Genomic DNA, 16,690 nt, shown 5'->3' on the forward strand with positions numbered 1-16,690 from the left:
AACATTAACCTTGGACATCCACACACATCCACACACATGCACACACAAATGCACCCACAGACATGTGAACATGCTTACCACAAGCATGCACATGCATACCACACATGAATGGAACTATACAATATGTAGTTTTTTTCAGGCCTGGCCTCTCAATTTAGCAAATTGTTTTCAACGTTCATTGCTGATTTAGTAGGTATTCATGTTTCTTTCCCTTTTATGGCTGAATACTATTCCACTGTGTAGATACACAACATTTCGTTGGCTTTGAGTTGTTTCTAGATTTGCCTGTTATGAATCTCATTGCTATGCACATTTGTGTAGAAGTGTTTGTGAACTTAAGTTTTCAGTTCTGAAATTTTGATAATTTTGTTTCAAGTTCCAGTTCATTTTCTGGAGCTGCTGACTCTCTTACATTCCCATCTGTCACACATGAGAGTTAAAATTTTTCTACATTCTCTCCCACACTTGCGATTTTCTGTCTGATTCCAGCCATTTTCGTAGGTCCCAAGTATCTCATTGGGAATTTTGGGTTGCATTTCCCTGATGACTCATGTCATGGAACATCTTTGCATGTGCCTGTTTGGCTCTCTGAGGAAGGTCAACGCTCCACTAGACAGAAGGAAACTAGAGAGTTCAAAGGACTTGCTCAACGGCTATGCCTGGGACCTGGGAGTCGATGTCCCTGGAGCATCCTGGATTTTAATTAACGGTAGAAACAGATCTGATCGGAAAGTGAGGAGATTTGGTAATTGGGCGAATTTAATCTGACTTAATAAACTCCATCCCTGCAGCTGTCGTCAATTTCTCCTCCCTAGAACTTGAGGCGATCTCAGAGTCTCCCTAGGGAGTGAGAACCGGGGTACTCTTATGATCTACAGCGACAGTTCCAAGTTTGCTCCGCCCTTTCATCCCGTTCGCTGGCAGCGCCGGAAGTGTTCAGTTCTTTTTGTTAGCTCCGCCCTTGGCCCGGAAACACTTTCTTGGGAAGATGGCGGCAGTGTCCGTGTTTCAGGCACCCGTCGGAGGGTTTTCTTTCGATAATTGCCGCAGGTGTGTCCATGCCACGGGACGCAATCGAGGCGTGGGTGGGAGTTCGGCGTCCCGGGTCGGAGGTGGGCGGTGGCCTGGGCCAGGGACGTGAGGCGAGCGTGGGAACGGCGCTCGCAGCCGTGTGACTCAGGGAATCCCGGGCCCCAGCGCGTTGTGCTTCTGAGGCCCGCGCGGCCCTCTCCCTTTGCCAGTGTATAAGGACTTGGTCCTTCACCATGGCTTTAGGCGGGTCACAGCCCCGATCTGTGACTCTTTGCTGATGGTGGGAGGATGCAGTGAACACACTGGGGTGAAAGCAAACCAACTGAGTTTCCTCCTAAGCACTCTCGTGCCACTATGGCACAATTGTGGTCTTGCCCTCCAACACTTGATTTTTGCGCTTTCCCTCAGGAATGCTGTCTTGGAAGCTGATTTTGCAAAGAAGGGGTTCAAACTTCCGAAAGCCCGAAAAACTGGCACTACCATCGCGGGAGTAGTCTATAAGGTAAGCCGAGAAGGCCTGACCCATGTTAGCAAGTAGGACACTTGGACTCCTCTAAGCTTGAGCTAGAAATGGTAGTGCAAATGTCAGGGTACATCATGAAAAGGGCTTTCATTAGAAATTGCTTTTGCCAGTAGATTTTATGTTAGTAGTTTGTATTCTTTATTTATTTTGAAGTTTTTGACATGAAGGCAGTTTGTTTTTCCTTAAAGTACTACTATAGGAAGCAGGATGATGTAATGGGAAAAGGTAGATGATTTGTCTAGATGTTTAATGCATTGATGCTGCTTCCAATTTTGGGCAGTTCAGCCCCTCCCACCCCCTTTGAGACAGGGTGTCATGTGCCCTGACTGTCCTGGAACATACCATGTGGATCAGGTTGCTTTAAACTGACAGAGATTCATCTGCTTCAGCTTCCCAAATGCAGGGTTTAAGGGATTAAAAGCAGGTGTCACTATGCCTTCATCCATCAAAGGGAGATAAATCCTGAATTTAACTGTAAAGATCATAAAGACCAGTGATTAACATTGTTATAGGTGAAGAGATCCCAGCACACAAGGAGACAGAGGCAGGTGGGTCACTGTGGGTTCAAGGCCAGCCTGGTCTACAGTGTAAATTCTAGGACAGGAAGAGCTACACAGAGAGAACCTGTCTCAAAAAACCAAAAAAAAAAAGAGAAAGAAACTTAATAGAGAGGTGATTGTTTACTTAATTTTGTCTTGTATGTGTGAGTGTGCATCTGCCGTGGGATGAGTGTAGAGGTCAGAGAACAACATAGTGGAGTCCAGTCTCACTTCATGTGGGCTCTTGGGGTAGAAGTCAGCTTCCCAGGCTTGCACAGGTAGTGTTTTCATTTGCTAAACAAGCTTGCTGGCCCAGAGATGGCTATTTTAATGGAAAGATTGTGGGACTTCATTTTACTTTGTTTTCTTCTCAGTTTAACTCTATGATTTGTAAGGAATTTACCGAAGCCCTGAGCCTTGTTTGAAAATGGAAATAAGTTGTAATCACCTTAGGATTCAGCCAATAACATTAAGGACATAGAATGTAGGACAATAATAGTTTTGGTAGAGATTTTGGCTGGGGATATGGAATTATGGAAGCAGATAATGGCCAACATTGTTTTTCTTAAATAATATGTATATAAAATTGTTGAAAACCTCTTTTTGTTTTTTAATAGGATGGTATAGTTCTTGGAGCAGACACAAGAGCAACTGAAGGAATGGTTGTTGCTGACAAAAACTGTTCAAAAATTCACTTCATATCTCCTAATATTTAGTAAGTACTGATGAATTTGGACTACTCTGAAATCTTCTAACATGTCAGGGTTAGAAATTGACCATTACTGCCATCCTTGCAGCCTGCCTGTAGTCCGGCCTGTGTTGTCTCTTTCATGTGTTTCTGGGCTGGGATGTATGTTGATTGGTAGAGTGCTTAGTTAGCTTGCAGAGTCCTCTGTTCCATTCTCAGCCCTGCAGAAAATGGGGAGTGGGGATGCACGCCTGCTGTTTTAGCATGTGGAGGTAGAAGCAGGAGGATCGGGAGGTCAAGGTCCTCCTTGGCTATACAGTGTGAGGCCAGTCTAGGGTAAATAAGGCTGTGTCAGACAAATAGCTCAAAACATTCCCACGCCCATGTCGCCTGAGCTCCTCGTCGGCAGGTCTTCCTGTTGCTTCAGTCTGAGTTAGTTGGTAGAAGGTTCTGCCACCCGGTGCCTCTTGAATCCATTCTTTTCTATTTTTCCCTCTGCTGAGACCTTTACTTAGGTTCTTTTTTCTCACCTGGACAATGGCAGTTATTTATTTGGCATTTTTGCCTCTAATTTCTATAGTAATGGTTACAGGTTCTGCCATACCTTTGTAAAACACAGAGCTAGAGCCCGCACAAGGGTTTTAACACTCTTTTTTGGGCTTCTGAGAGTACCCACACATAGTTGTATGCAGACTTTTACACAGACACATGCACATACAGTCATATAAAAACCTTTCCTTGCCAGGCAGGTTTTGCATGCCTTTAATCCCAGGACTAGTAAGGTAGAGGCAGGTGGATCTTGTTCAAGGTGGATGTGAGTTGGAGGCCAGCCTTGTCTACAAAGTGAGTTCTAGGACAGCCAGGGCTGTTACACAGAGAAACCCTGTCTTGAAAAACAAAACAAAAACTTTTCCTTATCAATTAGAATTCATTGCTGTCAGGACTGATAAGGTAAGCAGGTAAGGATGGTTGCCACCAAGCCTGACCACCTGAGTTGGATCCTCAGATTCCATATAGTGGAAGGACAGAATCAAATTCCAAAAGATGATCTCTGACCTCCACATGCTTACATGGCACAAATGTGTCTCTCACACACACATGCACACACGCATACACACACACACACACACACCAAATTATAGATAGGGAAAAAAAGGGAATTAATTGCTTTGCCCTTTGACTTCCCATGGCCTGTTGTACCTGTGTTATTTTATGGCATTTATAATCTTCTCTTCCATTCCTCCTTTACTTAGTTCTGAAATAATAAATCAAGGCTGTCTAGTGTTGATATTGAATTGTAAAACTTTGATCACTGCCTTGCTCTTTTGTACAATTTGGATGCACTTGTAGTAGGACTAACACATGCATTCTGAAGCAGAAAAACCGGATGATTTGAAATGTCCCGTTGCACCATGAGAGAGTATTTGCATGTAATTAGGTGTGTGTCCTCAATTCTGTGTTTTTGGTTTTTTCGAGACAGGGTTTCTCTGTGTAGCTTTGCGCCTTTCCTGGATCTCACTCTGTAGACCAGGCTGGTCTCGAACTCACAAAGATCCACCTGGCTTTGCCTTCTGAGTGCTGGGATTAAAGGTGTGTGCCACCACTGCCCGGCTAATTCCGTGTTTAAGGTTGGTTAGAGAAGTCGCATAGCAGACTGCTCAGAATGCCTCTCATGAACTTGAACTTTGTGGAGTTAGCCAGAAGGCTCTGTTTCTTTCTCTTTTTTGAGAAAGTGGTGGTTTTTTCAAGACAAAGTTTCTCTGTGTTTATTTCTGGCTGTCCTGGAACTGGCTTTGTAAACCAGGCTGGCCTCAAACTCACAGAAATCCACCTGCCTTTGCCTCCTGAGTGCTGGGACTAAGGGTGTGCGCCACCACTGCTCAGAGAGGCTCTGTTCCTGAGTTAGTCATCTGATAATTGAATGCCAGCTAAGTTTCTGTGGTGTTTTTCAGTTGCTGTGGTGCTGGCACAGCTGCAGACACAGACATGACAACCCAGCTTATTTCTTCCAACTTGGAGCTTCACTCTCTCACCACTGGCCGCCTTCCGAGAGTTGTGACTGCTAATCGGATGTTGAAGCAGATGCTTTTCAGGTGAGGTTCCAAGGTGTGGATTTCTGTAATATCTTTTTTTTTTTTAAAGCTTAGATTTTTAGTACAAGGAACCCTGGAAATTAAGGGGAAAATATTTAGAAGAATACATTTTGTTCCAGAAATCAATTAGAAAGCCATTTTTAATTTCTTTTTTTTTTTTTTTTTTTCTTCTCGAGACAGGGTTTCTCTATAGCTTTTGGAGCCTGTCCTGGACTAGCTCTGTAGACCAGGCTGGCCTTGAACTCACAGAGATCTGCCTGGGCTCTGCCTCCCCTCATTTACTCTACCTAAATGGGAAGCAGTATATTCTTGTTTGCTTTCTGCTGCTGTGATAAACACCCTGACCAAAATGACTTGGTAAGGGAAGGGTTTACCTCATCTTACAGGTTATACCTTACAGGAGAACCAAGGCAGGAATTCAGGTCAGGGGCCTGAAGCAGAAACCACAGAGGAGCACTGCTGGCTCTCTTGCTCCTTCTGACTTGCTTAGCTAGATTTGGTTTTGGTTTTGGTTTTTTGACACAGGATTTCTCTGTAGCTTTGGAGCCTGTCCTGGATCTCGCTCTGTAGACCAGGCTGGCCTCAAACTCACAGAGATCCACCTGCCTCTGCCTCCCGAGTGCTGGGATTACAGGCGTGAGCCACCAACGCCCGCTTTTTTTTTTTTGGTTGATTTTTATTTTTATGTAGTTCAGAACCACTTGCTTAGGAACAGTATTGCCTATATTGGGCTGGGCCCTCCTGCATCACTAGTAATCAAGAAAAGTGCCTTCAGGCCAATCTGATGGAGGCCGTTCTTCAGCTGAGGTTCCCTCTTCCCAGGTGTGTTAAGTTGACCACCAAGATCAGCCCTCACAGGTCTGTTATAGTGGAACTAGTGCCCACTTTCTGGGGCCTGTCTTACCTTTAGGGCATCCATTCTTTTCAGACACCTGCCCTATGAATGTCATGAATCATTGGCCAAAAAAGGTTTCTATAGGTCACATGACATTTAAAATAAAATAGAGGCCAATAATTATAAATTGGGAGATTTAAATTAAAAATACAGGCTGGGCGGTGCACGTCTTTAATCCCAGCACTCGGGAGGCAGAGGCAGGTGGATCTCTGTGAGTTCAAGGCCAGCCTGGGCTACAGAGCGAGTTCCAGGAAAGGCTCCAAAGCTACACAGAGAAACCCTGTCTCGAAAACAAACAAACAAACAAAAATACAAATTTGTCTTTTTTTTTTTTTTTTTTAAAGTAGGGACTGGAGAAATGGCTCAGTGATTAAGAACACTGGCTGCCCTTCCAAAGGACCCAAGTTCAATTCCCAGTTCACAACTGTCTGTAACTCCAATTCCAGGCGATCCTACACCCTCACATAGACATACATGTAGGCAAAACACCAACTCACATACAAAATAAAAATTAAAAAATTAGAATGAAGATAGGATAATGTGGCAGTAACTTTCAGGGATTGTGTGGTCAATGTCACCTTTGGCTTAGGAATATATTTGTCGTGTCCCTTATTTGACTCTGGTTAATTGTCCTTGTGCGCTGGCTTTTTTGAGAATTTGAGGTTCTTGTATCATAGCTCTGTATTTTCAGTGGTGTCTGTGCAGGGAAGATAGTGATGTACTTTATAGATGAGACAGCAGAAGCTTGAGCCATGGGCAGGAGGCCTGTTGACTTAATTGTCCTCTGCCAGTTAGTGCTTTGTATATGAAGCCACCATGCTAATGCAGGGCAATTATTGCCGCCAAGTAAATGCTCCAGTTACAGTGTGAGACCAGCTGACCATTTAAGACATTGATTTAAGAAGTTTTAAATATAAAGCTCCCTCTGGTGGCTCATATAGCCTATTGCATATAAAATAGTTTTCATGCTTGTTATTTAAGGCATTTAGCAAAATAATTTAAAAATATGTCATCTCTCTATAGTGTTTTAAGATTTCTACAGTCTCTTTTTTCTTTCCAGTGGTTCATTTTTATTTAGTACAGTTTGTAAAGATTATTTATTTACTTATTTTGTGAGACAGGGTGTCACTGTATCTCTGGTTAACCTGGAACCAGTACAGGCTAGCCTTGAACTCACAGGGATCTATACTGCCTTTGCCTTCCAAGTATTGGAATTGAAAGTATGTATCACCATGCCTGGCCAGAGTTAAATTTTGTTAAGTGTTTTGAGAGGAGCATTCAAAAATTTAAACCAAGGTAGTATTGTCCTTCATATCTCATGACATTTTGGGTGAGTTACAAAGTAAGAGTGGTTTAAAGGAAAAAGGTCTTGCATCTGTAGTGCTTTGAGGCAAGAGCTACCAGCTGTGATTTTATGTGATGCACGGAGGAGGGTGTTAGATCCCTGGAGCTGGAGTTATAGGCAGTTGTGAGCCTCCTGATGTGGATGCTGGGAACTGAACTCAAGTCCTCTGTAAGTATCAAGCACTCCTAACTGCTAAGACATTCCTTTAGCCCCGTCTTAGACTTCCTTTTTTTGTTTTTTTTGTTTTTTTGTTTTTGGGACAGGGTTTCCCTGTGTAGCCCTGACTGTCCTGGAACTCGCTCTGTAGACCAGGCTGGCCTCGAACTCAGAGATCCACCTGCCTCTGCCTCCCCAGTGGCTGGGATTAAAGGCGTGCACCACCACCACCCGGCTCTAAAGTTTTTTTATTTGAATTTTTTTCATACCTTTTATGCTTTACCTACAGCCTCATGTTTATGCATTAACAGGAATGGCATGCTAATGCATGTACTTCTTTATAGTTTGCCCTGTATACAATGCTGTATTGTGTATATTGTTTCTGTTAGTAGGGAGCTCAGACCCATGAGTTCTCTTGAGCCCAGGGAAGAGTTCTAAAGATGTAGAACCACATGAAGTAAGAAAATAATAAGTGTGTATACCTGTTAGAGGCAAAGGTTCCTGAATTTTAGTAAATTTTCAAAGAGGGCTAACCCACAAAAAATTTAAGTATCAACTATCAATGTATGTTAGCAATATATATATGATTATATAGTTATATATATATTTTTATATATATATATTTAACTATATAATAATTTTAGTGTTGTCAGTCTTGTGTTACAGTAATCGATTTTTTTTTTTTTTTTTTTTTCGAGACAGGGTTTCTCTGTGTAGCTTTGCGCCTTTCCTGGATCTCGCTCTGTAGACCAGGCTGGCCTCGAACTCACAAAGATCCTCCTGCCTCTGCCTCCCAAGTGCTGGGATTAAAGGCATGCGCCACCAACGCCCGGCAGTAATCAATTTTTGAACATTAATGGTATTGCCCATATGAAGATGTTTCCATGAATCTTTGGGTGGTTGCGTAATTAATTCCTTAGGCTATATTCTAGAATGAGTTCCTTGGCTCCAAAGAATTCCATGATTCATAAAGATTTAGCCTTCAATATACATTGTCAGAACCAGAAGATCGTTCATTCCACAATCAATAGTGAATGAGAAAAGGTATGATTCTTAGTGGTCATGTCATACTCTCTTATGTATAACATAACAGTTTATTCAGCCATTTCTCCTGCTGCTTTTACGTCACTAACAGTGCTGTGATAAACACATTTCTGTATATTTCTCTTACATATTCTTGGACTGGAGACCTGGAAGTAGGATTTCTGGATCAAGGCTTTTGTGTTACTGTCTCAGTGCTGGAGTTTAAAGCCAGGCCTTCATATCCTGGGCATGTGCTCTGCTACTGAACTTTACCCTCTGATTCAGATTTTAAGGATACCAGTCACTTGTCTAATGCAGAATTGAAATCCATGGCTACTGATAATCTGTTTATTAAGGGGTTGTTTGGGGTATCAACTCACTGACAGAGGATATGGCAATTTCAGTCGTAGAATCCCTGGAAGGCTGAGAACTGGTTCTATGCTGTTTCATACCACCTGGCCTGGCCTGGTCTTCACCATCTAAGTGCTCTTGAGAGAAGGGGCCTGAGCACCTTCTGAGATCTTAAGCTAGCCAAGAGGCCACGTCCTAGGGGCTGGTACCCCAAGGTCATTAGTGGAATGAATACCCACTACACTTGTCTAACCGGTGAAGGCATGCAGTGGTATTGTAGCCTGGAGGGGAACTGACTATTCAAATGCCCTCCTCAGCAGGCAGTGGAACAGGCTCAACACTGCAGGCCACAGAGCATCCAGCCATTCTTGCTTTTCTGTGCAGTTTCTTAGGCTCCAGTTTTGACTCTGCTGCTAACAAGCCTTAGACCAGCAGTTTCCATCATGTGGGACTATGTTCCCTCTTCAGGCTGCTATGCCTTGCAAAATACATTACAAACAAACAAATAAATACTGATTCTTAAAAAATTGTTTTTAGGGGTTGGGGATTTAGCTCAGTGGTAGAATGCTTGCCTAGCAAGTGCAAGGCCCTGGGTTCGATCCTCAGCTCCACAAAAAAAAAAAAAAATTGTTTTTAATTTTGTGTGTATATGGGTGTGGGTGTGGAGTGTGTGTGTATTCAGGTACAAGAACCCTTGGAGTCTGTCTAGAGCCAGACTTATAGGCAGTTGTAAGCCTCTTGATGTGCATGTTGGGAACTAAACTTGGGTCCTCTGCAAGAGCAATACATACTCTTAACCATTGAGCCATCTCTACAGCTACTTTAAAATAATTTTAAAAATTAATTACATTTTTTAGTGTGTGTGCATGTCTGTGTGTGTGCATGTCATGGAGCACATGTGGAAGAGCTCAGAGGACATTTTGGAGGAGGAATTAGTTTTCCCCTTTCCTCAGATCATCAGGCTTTTGGCAGTAGGAACCATCTCTGGCCTCTCTTCAGGCTGCTCCTAAAATTCTTTCCTAGCCTTTAATTTCCCACTTTAAAAATGCTAGATTGTCAGCAGTTTGGTGATCACAGGCCAGAGGAAATCCTGGACTTCACGGTTGTGCTTCTGGATGTCATGGAGCCCTTCTAGTCGGAGCGACAGCATTGCTTTTGTGCTCCTTAGTTGTGTTTTAGTGATTTTTCTTGTCAAAGAGCTAGAGGTTCAGAGTGGAAATCTTTAAATCCAACATGTTTGTCTAGCACAGCGTTCCTGATGGTGAAAATCTGACCCAATACAGGGAAAGGAGCTTGTGGAAATAACCAGCTAGGTAAAGAGTTGAGCAAATGTTCCAAACCTGTGTGCACAGTTACAGGGAGGGAGGCAGGCAGGATTTCTGAACAACTGTAGCTTTCTTCTGTGAGTCAGAAGAGTTTCATAGGCCATGAAGGATGAAATACTTCCCGCTTTTACTCGGTATCTGTGATTATTGTGTGGTGGGTTGTTGATTCAGAGGGAAGGGTGTTGTGACATGAACCACACTGTCTGTGGAGACTGCTTGTTAGAACAGCTGAATGGCTTGAACACAGCAGCTCCTCACTGTTAGCTTATCAGCCTACCCCAGGGAGCTGGAGGGGACAGTGCTGATAGGCTTTGGAATAAGCCAGCCTTGGTTCAGGGTCACCAAACACATTCTCCATGTTCCGAGCTTTTTTGATTTGTGGCTTTTTTTTTTTTCTTCCTCCTTCCCTTTCTTTCTTAACTAAAATGGGAAGGATAGTGCTTTTTAAAAGGTGGCTTTGGTGGCCTAGCTGCAGTGAGTCATGTAGCATACCTCAGTTTATAGTGGCAAATTGTAGATGTTCAACTGATTTTAGTCCCCTACCCTTCTTGGTTCCCATGCAAGCAGTAACTCCTTAATGAAACATGTAAGCAAAACTCTGTCTGACTTTTGCAGCTTCTGCCTAAGCTACAGTGATGTTATCTGAACTCATTTTTTTCTTGTGTCTATTCTGATTCCCAGGTATCAAGGTTACATTGGTGCAGCCCTAGTTTTGGGGGGAGTAGACATTACTGGACCTCATCTCTACAGCATCTATCCTCATGGATCAACTGATAAATTACCTTATGTCACCATGGGTGAGTGTTATGTTGTTGTTTCAGACTCCTCTCAACAAACTGGCCTTTTGAAGAGCTGTTCCCATTATTGTGAAAGGAGGCAACAGTGCATTCCAGTGCTGTTATTCAGTCAGCTATTGTTTATCCAGTGCTTATCTATGGGTTGCACTTGGGAGGTAATTTAGATAAGGATTATTTATATAATTTAATAAAGAATTTAGTGAACAAATTATCTTGCCTGTAAGAAGTTCTTTATTGGATACCCACAGACAATAAGAAAAACTATGCCATGCGGTGGTGGCACACGCCTGTAATCCCAGCACTCGGGAGGCAGAGGTAGAGGCAGAGGCAGAGGCAGGTGGATCTCTGTGAGTTCGAGGCCAGCCTGGTCTACAGAGCTAGTCCAGGACAGGCTCCAAAGCTACAGAGAAACCCTGTCTCAAAAAACCAAAAGAAAAAGAAAAACTATAAAACTATGTTAATAGCAATGTTAGGAAGTGAAAATTATTGAGAGGAAGGACACTAGTGTAGGTGATACTGTACTGTTGTCACATCAGGTGCTAACTCTGGGGAAACCAGGTCAAGGATATGTGGGATCACTCATTGTTATGTTTTGTATCTATATAAGAATTTGCAGTGATCTAAAAGCAAAATGTTGTGAATATGCTCAGAGGATTTGGGAGTGTTGGGCAGGCAGGAAGCAGGGGAGAGTTCAGTAGAAGCTCTTGGGCAGGTCCTGGGAGAAGATGAGGCAGGTGGAAGGAAGAGTGGAAGCCTCACCTGTCAGCATGCTGGTACTGGTAGAAAGTCCTGTGTGGGCAGGTGCACATGTGGTCAGAGGACAACTGATCTGGGTTCTGGGAATTGAACTCGGGTCATCCAGCCTGATGGCAAGTGCCTTTACCTGCTGAGCCATCTCACCAGCCAGAGAAGCTCTTTTATGAAGCTAGAGTGACAGAGTCCGTTTTGCCAACTACCCAATGTCTGAGGGATTATGGAGAACCTTAGTTTCCTACCTGTAAATTGTCAGCAATACCTGTGCACCAGCTTGTTGTTTGGCACTGGATGCAGGAAACATCTCTATGGCCTGGCTTACCAATAGTAGTAATCTTTTGTTATTGTTTTTTAATTAAACATTTTTTGGAAGTGATAAAATTGTGCTTAGACAAATTGAGATTTTCAAATGAAAGTTTATGTTAAATTTCTGAATCAAATTGTGTAAATCCAGTTTTGAATGGTTGCTGTTTCTTGCTGTTTGTTATCTACCTTTCTCTCTTGGCTCTGGAGCTGGGAAGATGGTCGCTTTGCACAGTTGAAAGTTGCTAGTTGGAGACTTGGCTGTTCCATTGTGTAGACTAGCCCTCTACAAGGTGCTTTGTAGTAGATGTAGTTTCCTTCTTGCTGGGGAACCTTACCACGTGGGTGGATCTTTGTAATTACTGTTTTTGTTTGTTTCAGATAGGATTTCATATAGCCCAGGATGGCCTCAAATTCTTTATGGCCTTGAATTCCTGATCCTCCTGGTCTCTACCTCCTGAGGGATTATAGGTATGCACAGCCATGCTTGCAGACATGGATGGGTCTTTGTAATGTGTTATTGGTTGTTTCTTATTCTTTTTACTCTTTGCTTTCTTGGGGTCACCTGCCATCCAGCTCCCAAATAAATCACATATGGAGGCTTATTCTTTTTTATGAATGCTTGACTTGTTTCTAGCCAGCTTTTCTTAAATTAACCGGTCTACCTTTTGCCTTTGGGCTTTTATCTTTATCCTATGTACCTTTCTTTACTTCTTATTCCGTGGCTTGCTGTGTAGTGGGTGGTTGGCCCCTGGAGTCTTCCTTCTCTTGTTCCTAGATCTCTTCTCTTCCCAGATTTCTCCCCCTGCCTGCCAGCCCCGCCTATCCTTTCTTCTGCCTTGCTATTGGCCATTCAGCTCTTTATTAGACCAATCAGGTGATTTAGACAAGCACAGTAACACAGCTTCACAGAGTTAAACACATCTTTAACTAATATTCTACAACAGTAATGCTTTTAAAAATGAAGATATAATTTAAAATTTTTCTAAATTGATTTATTCAAATTTTTTTCCCATTGAAGTATTTTTATTTCCCCCTCTAATTCCTTGAAGTGGTAGTAAAGGGAGGGTTTCATTTTATTTGTGGTGCCAGAGATTGAATGTGTTTGGCACATGCTTTATTACTGAGTTAGGTACCAAGGTTCAGCTCGCTTCTAATTTTGAGGCATCATCTTATCTTACTAAGTTGCTCAGTCTGGCTTTGAACTCAACTTTGTAGCCTAGATTGACCTTGAAATTGTGATCCTTTTGCCTCAGCATTTGAGTAGCTAGGAGTATTAGAACTGTACCATCAGATGCTGCTTCATCTTTTCTCTTAAAGTGGGTGTGGGGCTTGAGCCGGGGTCTCTCTACATAGCCCTGGCTGCCCTGGAATTCACTCTGTAGACCAGGCTGGCCTTGAACACAGAGAGATCCACCTGCCTCTACCTCTCAAGTGCTGAGAGTAAAGTCATGCGCCACTACTGCTTAGCAGCACATTTAATGTTGATACCAGGCATTTTCTAAATGGGAAACAGTTTTGAACTGTAGTGATTTTTCATTAGAAAACGTTGTTTGAAGTAAGCAGTCAAGTGTCTATTTTGCTTGTGTTCTGTCATGGCTGCCACAGTTGAGTTCAGGACAACAGGACCATAACTGAGTTTGTAGAGTGTCTTCTCTCTCTCTCACTTTGAGGCAAATCCTCTGTAATCCAGGCTGGCCTTGACTTCACAGAGATCACCTGCCTCTGCCTCTCGAGTGCTGAGGTTAAAGGAGTGCACCACCATGCCCGGCTTGTAGGGTCTTTTTACTTTAGCCCACTTACTCTGCACTGTCTGCTTTTGCTCTCCTAAAGGACTGAATAAGATTGACATTGGATTTAATATGCAAATAAGTTGTTGACTTTGACAGTTTGTTCATCCACCCATTTGTTCTTCAACTATTTGTTTTAGATTTTTATTTTTATTTTTTTTAGGCAGGGTTTCTATGTAGTTCAGGCTGTCCGATAGCTTGCTATGTAGATCAGGCTGGCCTCAAACTCACAGAGATCTGCTGGCTTCAGCTTCCCAAGTGTTGGACTTAAAGGTGTGTGCCAATATTCCTGACCATTTCCTCAACTATTTCGAGTGAGATATGTGAAAGGTTTTTGCCCTCAAGATAGCCATAGTCTTTACAGAGAGGCGTATAATAGATGTCAACAAAGACAGTGGGCTCCAGGGGGCAAAGGGTCACTTCTGAACTGGGGAAGCAGGGGAAGTTTGGCTGAGTCTTAAAAGGAGGCAGGGATCCTTTTAGTCATTTGCCAGATATTCATTTGGCAGTGTAGAGTGATAGGCATTGTGTTTGGTGCTGGGAACATAGTGCTCAGCACAGTGCTACCTCCAAACCTTGTGGCTCAGAATGACATTAAGCAGGTGAATACATGCAGCTCTAAGAGAACCCATGGTGTAAGTGCCCAGGAGAGAGACAGTGACAGAGTAATAGGAAGGAATGTGTGGTGTCTGGGGGTCCTTTCTGAGCAAGTGACACTGAAACATTGTCTGATGCGAGTAGTGTTCTCACGACAAGACACTTGAGAGCCAAAGTATTTAGGGAAAATAAGTCTGCTTCATACCCCTCCCAGACCTACCACTGTTAGATGTGGGTTTTGTTGTTTTCTTACCCCAAAATATTTCATGGTACATCTTCATCTATTCTTCTCTGTGACTTATCTATCAGCCCGTATAGTTAGTTGTCCTTTTAAAAAATACATAGATGAAGCCATGTTGTCTCACATAATCCTCTCATTGATTTGTCTTTTTATTTTTTGTAGTGTTGGAGATCAAACCTAAGGTCTTGTGGATGAGGAAAGTGCTTTGTCACTGAGCTACATCTCCAGACCTCTATAAATTTGTTTGAAGAATTTTGTCTCTCTGTGGGTCTAAATGATAGGGAGAACATTGTTCTGTAGTTACTCTAGTTGATTGCTTTCTACAGCTGTACCATCATTCTCTTGGTGATGAATGTTTTGCTTTTCAGAGTTTTACCAGTGTATCGATTGGTTTGTATGAATGCATACTTGATTTAGATACATTCTTTTTTAGAATTTTTTTATTTTTATTTTTTTATAGAGCTGAGGATCGAACCCAGGGCCTTGTGCTTGCTAGGCAAGTGCTCTTTCACCGAGCTAAATCCCCAACCCCTAGATACATTCTTAGTGTTAAATTTCTAGATTAGAGTGTGTTCATGAATCCTTTTATAAGCAGTAGAATCATTGCATGATGTCAGGAAAAGAGGTGTTTTGTTTTGGTAGCAGGTGGCTTCTAACATACCTGGGAGGCAAAAACTGGGTTTGGGGCCAAGAGCAGTGAAAAAAAGAAAAAAAAAAAATCCCACTTGAGAATGGTCTGTGGCACGTGAGCACAGTGACCTGTCTGCAGGGCCGCTGCAGCGATGGCTAGATAGGCCCTGAGCTGAGGCTGCAGCTCCTCCTGCCAGAGGGTTGTGTGGGAAAGGCACTCTGAGGGCTCAGCCTGTCCATGTGAGGGCAGACGTCCCCAGGCGCAGGATGAGGGAACAGCTGCTGGGCAGGCAACCCCAGAAGTGACAGATGGTAAGCAGTGCAGGGTGTTTCGCCTTTTAAAAGCCATCACCAAAGTGCCTTCAAAAAAGATGGTACTGGTTTACTCTCCCACCAGGAGACACAAGGATGTCTTTCTGGAGCAGCCCCTCCCCAACATGGATCTTCTTCCCAGTTTGATAAGAGAAAAAAATAACAGGAAGAAATTTGCTGCCTCACTCAACCAACTCTTAGGCCCTGTGGTAATCCAAGCTCTGGAGGTGAGGCAGGAGCAGTGCTGGGGAGTGGGGGAGGGTACTATCTAGGGGCCCAGCAGAAGCAAAAATGGGGAGGGATGAAGATGTATGACTATGCAAGGATGGGCAAGAGGTGAGGCTAGATGGGGTCTAGATGCTACAAGCCAAGATGTTTTGGTTTTGTCCTGGGGGTTCTTAACCCCAGGCAATCCTAATCTAGTAGGATTAGATTTGCTGTCAGACATCAGTCTGCCATCAAAGGGGGCTTGGAAATGGAGGTAGATAGTGTTCTGACTGGGCATGTGACAGCTGTGGACAGGCCCTCCTCAAGAGGGATGACCCTGTCATTGTGGAGAGCGCTCAGTAGCTTGCCAAACCTCAGGCCAAATCCTGCATTTCTGATGTTGGTTCTTTGCTGTCTTCTTCCATGCTGCTGCCTGCTGGTGGCTTCGATGTGGCTGGCAATAACTCTTCTACCTGGGCAGCCTTTCTAGTCTGGTTTTCTGCTGCTTTTCTGTATATATTCTAGACCTCTGTGGCAACAACCCCTTGTTCTCACCTGAACATTCTAACTGCCACCTTGAGGTTGCTTGCTTCTACAGGAGTGGCTTTGCTGTCTGAAGCATCTTCCCTGTCACTTGAGTTCTGCCTGAAACCTCACCCTAGGAGGAGGTGACATGTCCTGATTCCAGGATCAGACCTTAGCCAAACTGTTCCTCCTGGCTTGTCCGTTTTGTCTCTGAAAAACTCTGATCTCTGAGAGTGGAATCTTGTCCTAAGAGTCTGCCAGAATCTTGCTTTTGTAACTTGTTTGTGCCAGTGGACTTAGTAACCTCACCTGCTGTCCACTGTGGACTAGTGGCTTGCAGTTCTAGAGTAGAGTTAGTGTTCATTCTGTTTTGTGTATTTGGCTCCAATTTAGCCGTAAGAAAATAGCATAAAGCATTGTTCATGTGGCTGGTCATTTTTTTTGGTTATTGTTGAATATAATATTTTAAATTTATTAAAAAGAAAGCATATTTATATGGTGTCTTTATGGTGTCACAGTCTTACTGGGTGCCTGCTACATTATCTTCTGTTACATTCCATACAAA

The 16,690-nt window shown here is 43.2% G+C and overlaps 1 protein-coding gene across 1 annotated transcript in view; it reads left to right on the top strand.

Moving 5' to 3' along the window:
- The first annotated feature begins 965 nt into the window (after nt 1-965).
- Nucleotides 966-16,690, top strand: part of Psmb7 (proteasome 20S subunit beta 7) — a 59,088-nt gene continuing 43,363 nt past the window's right edge. Inside the window, exons 1-5 of the mRNA XM_036186381.1 lie at nt 966-1,050; nt 1,441-1,534; nt 2,712-2,809; nt 4,735-4,875; nt 10,652-10,767. Of these exons, the coding sequence (XP_036042274.1) occupies nt 989-1,050; nt 1,441-1,534; nt 2,712-2,809; nt 4,735-4,875; nt 10,652-10,767 (511 nt within the window). The 5' untranslated portion in view covers nt 966-988. The remainder of the gene's footprint in view (nt 1,051-1,440; nt 1,535-2,711; nt 2,810-4,734; nt 4,876-10,651; nt 10,768-16,690) is intronic.

This window comes from Onychomys torridus, chromosome 4 (genome assembly GCF_903995425.1).
Source record: "Onychomys torridus chromosome 4, mOncTor1.1, whole genome shotgun sequence".
Taxonomy (NCBI): Eukaryota; Metazoa; Chordata; class Mammalia; order Rodentia; family Cricetidae; genus Onychomys; species Onychomys torridus.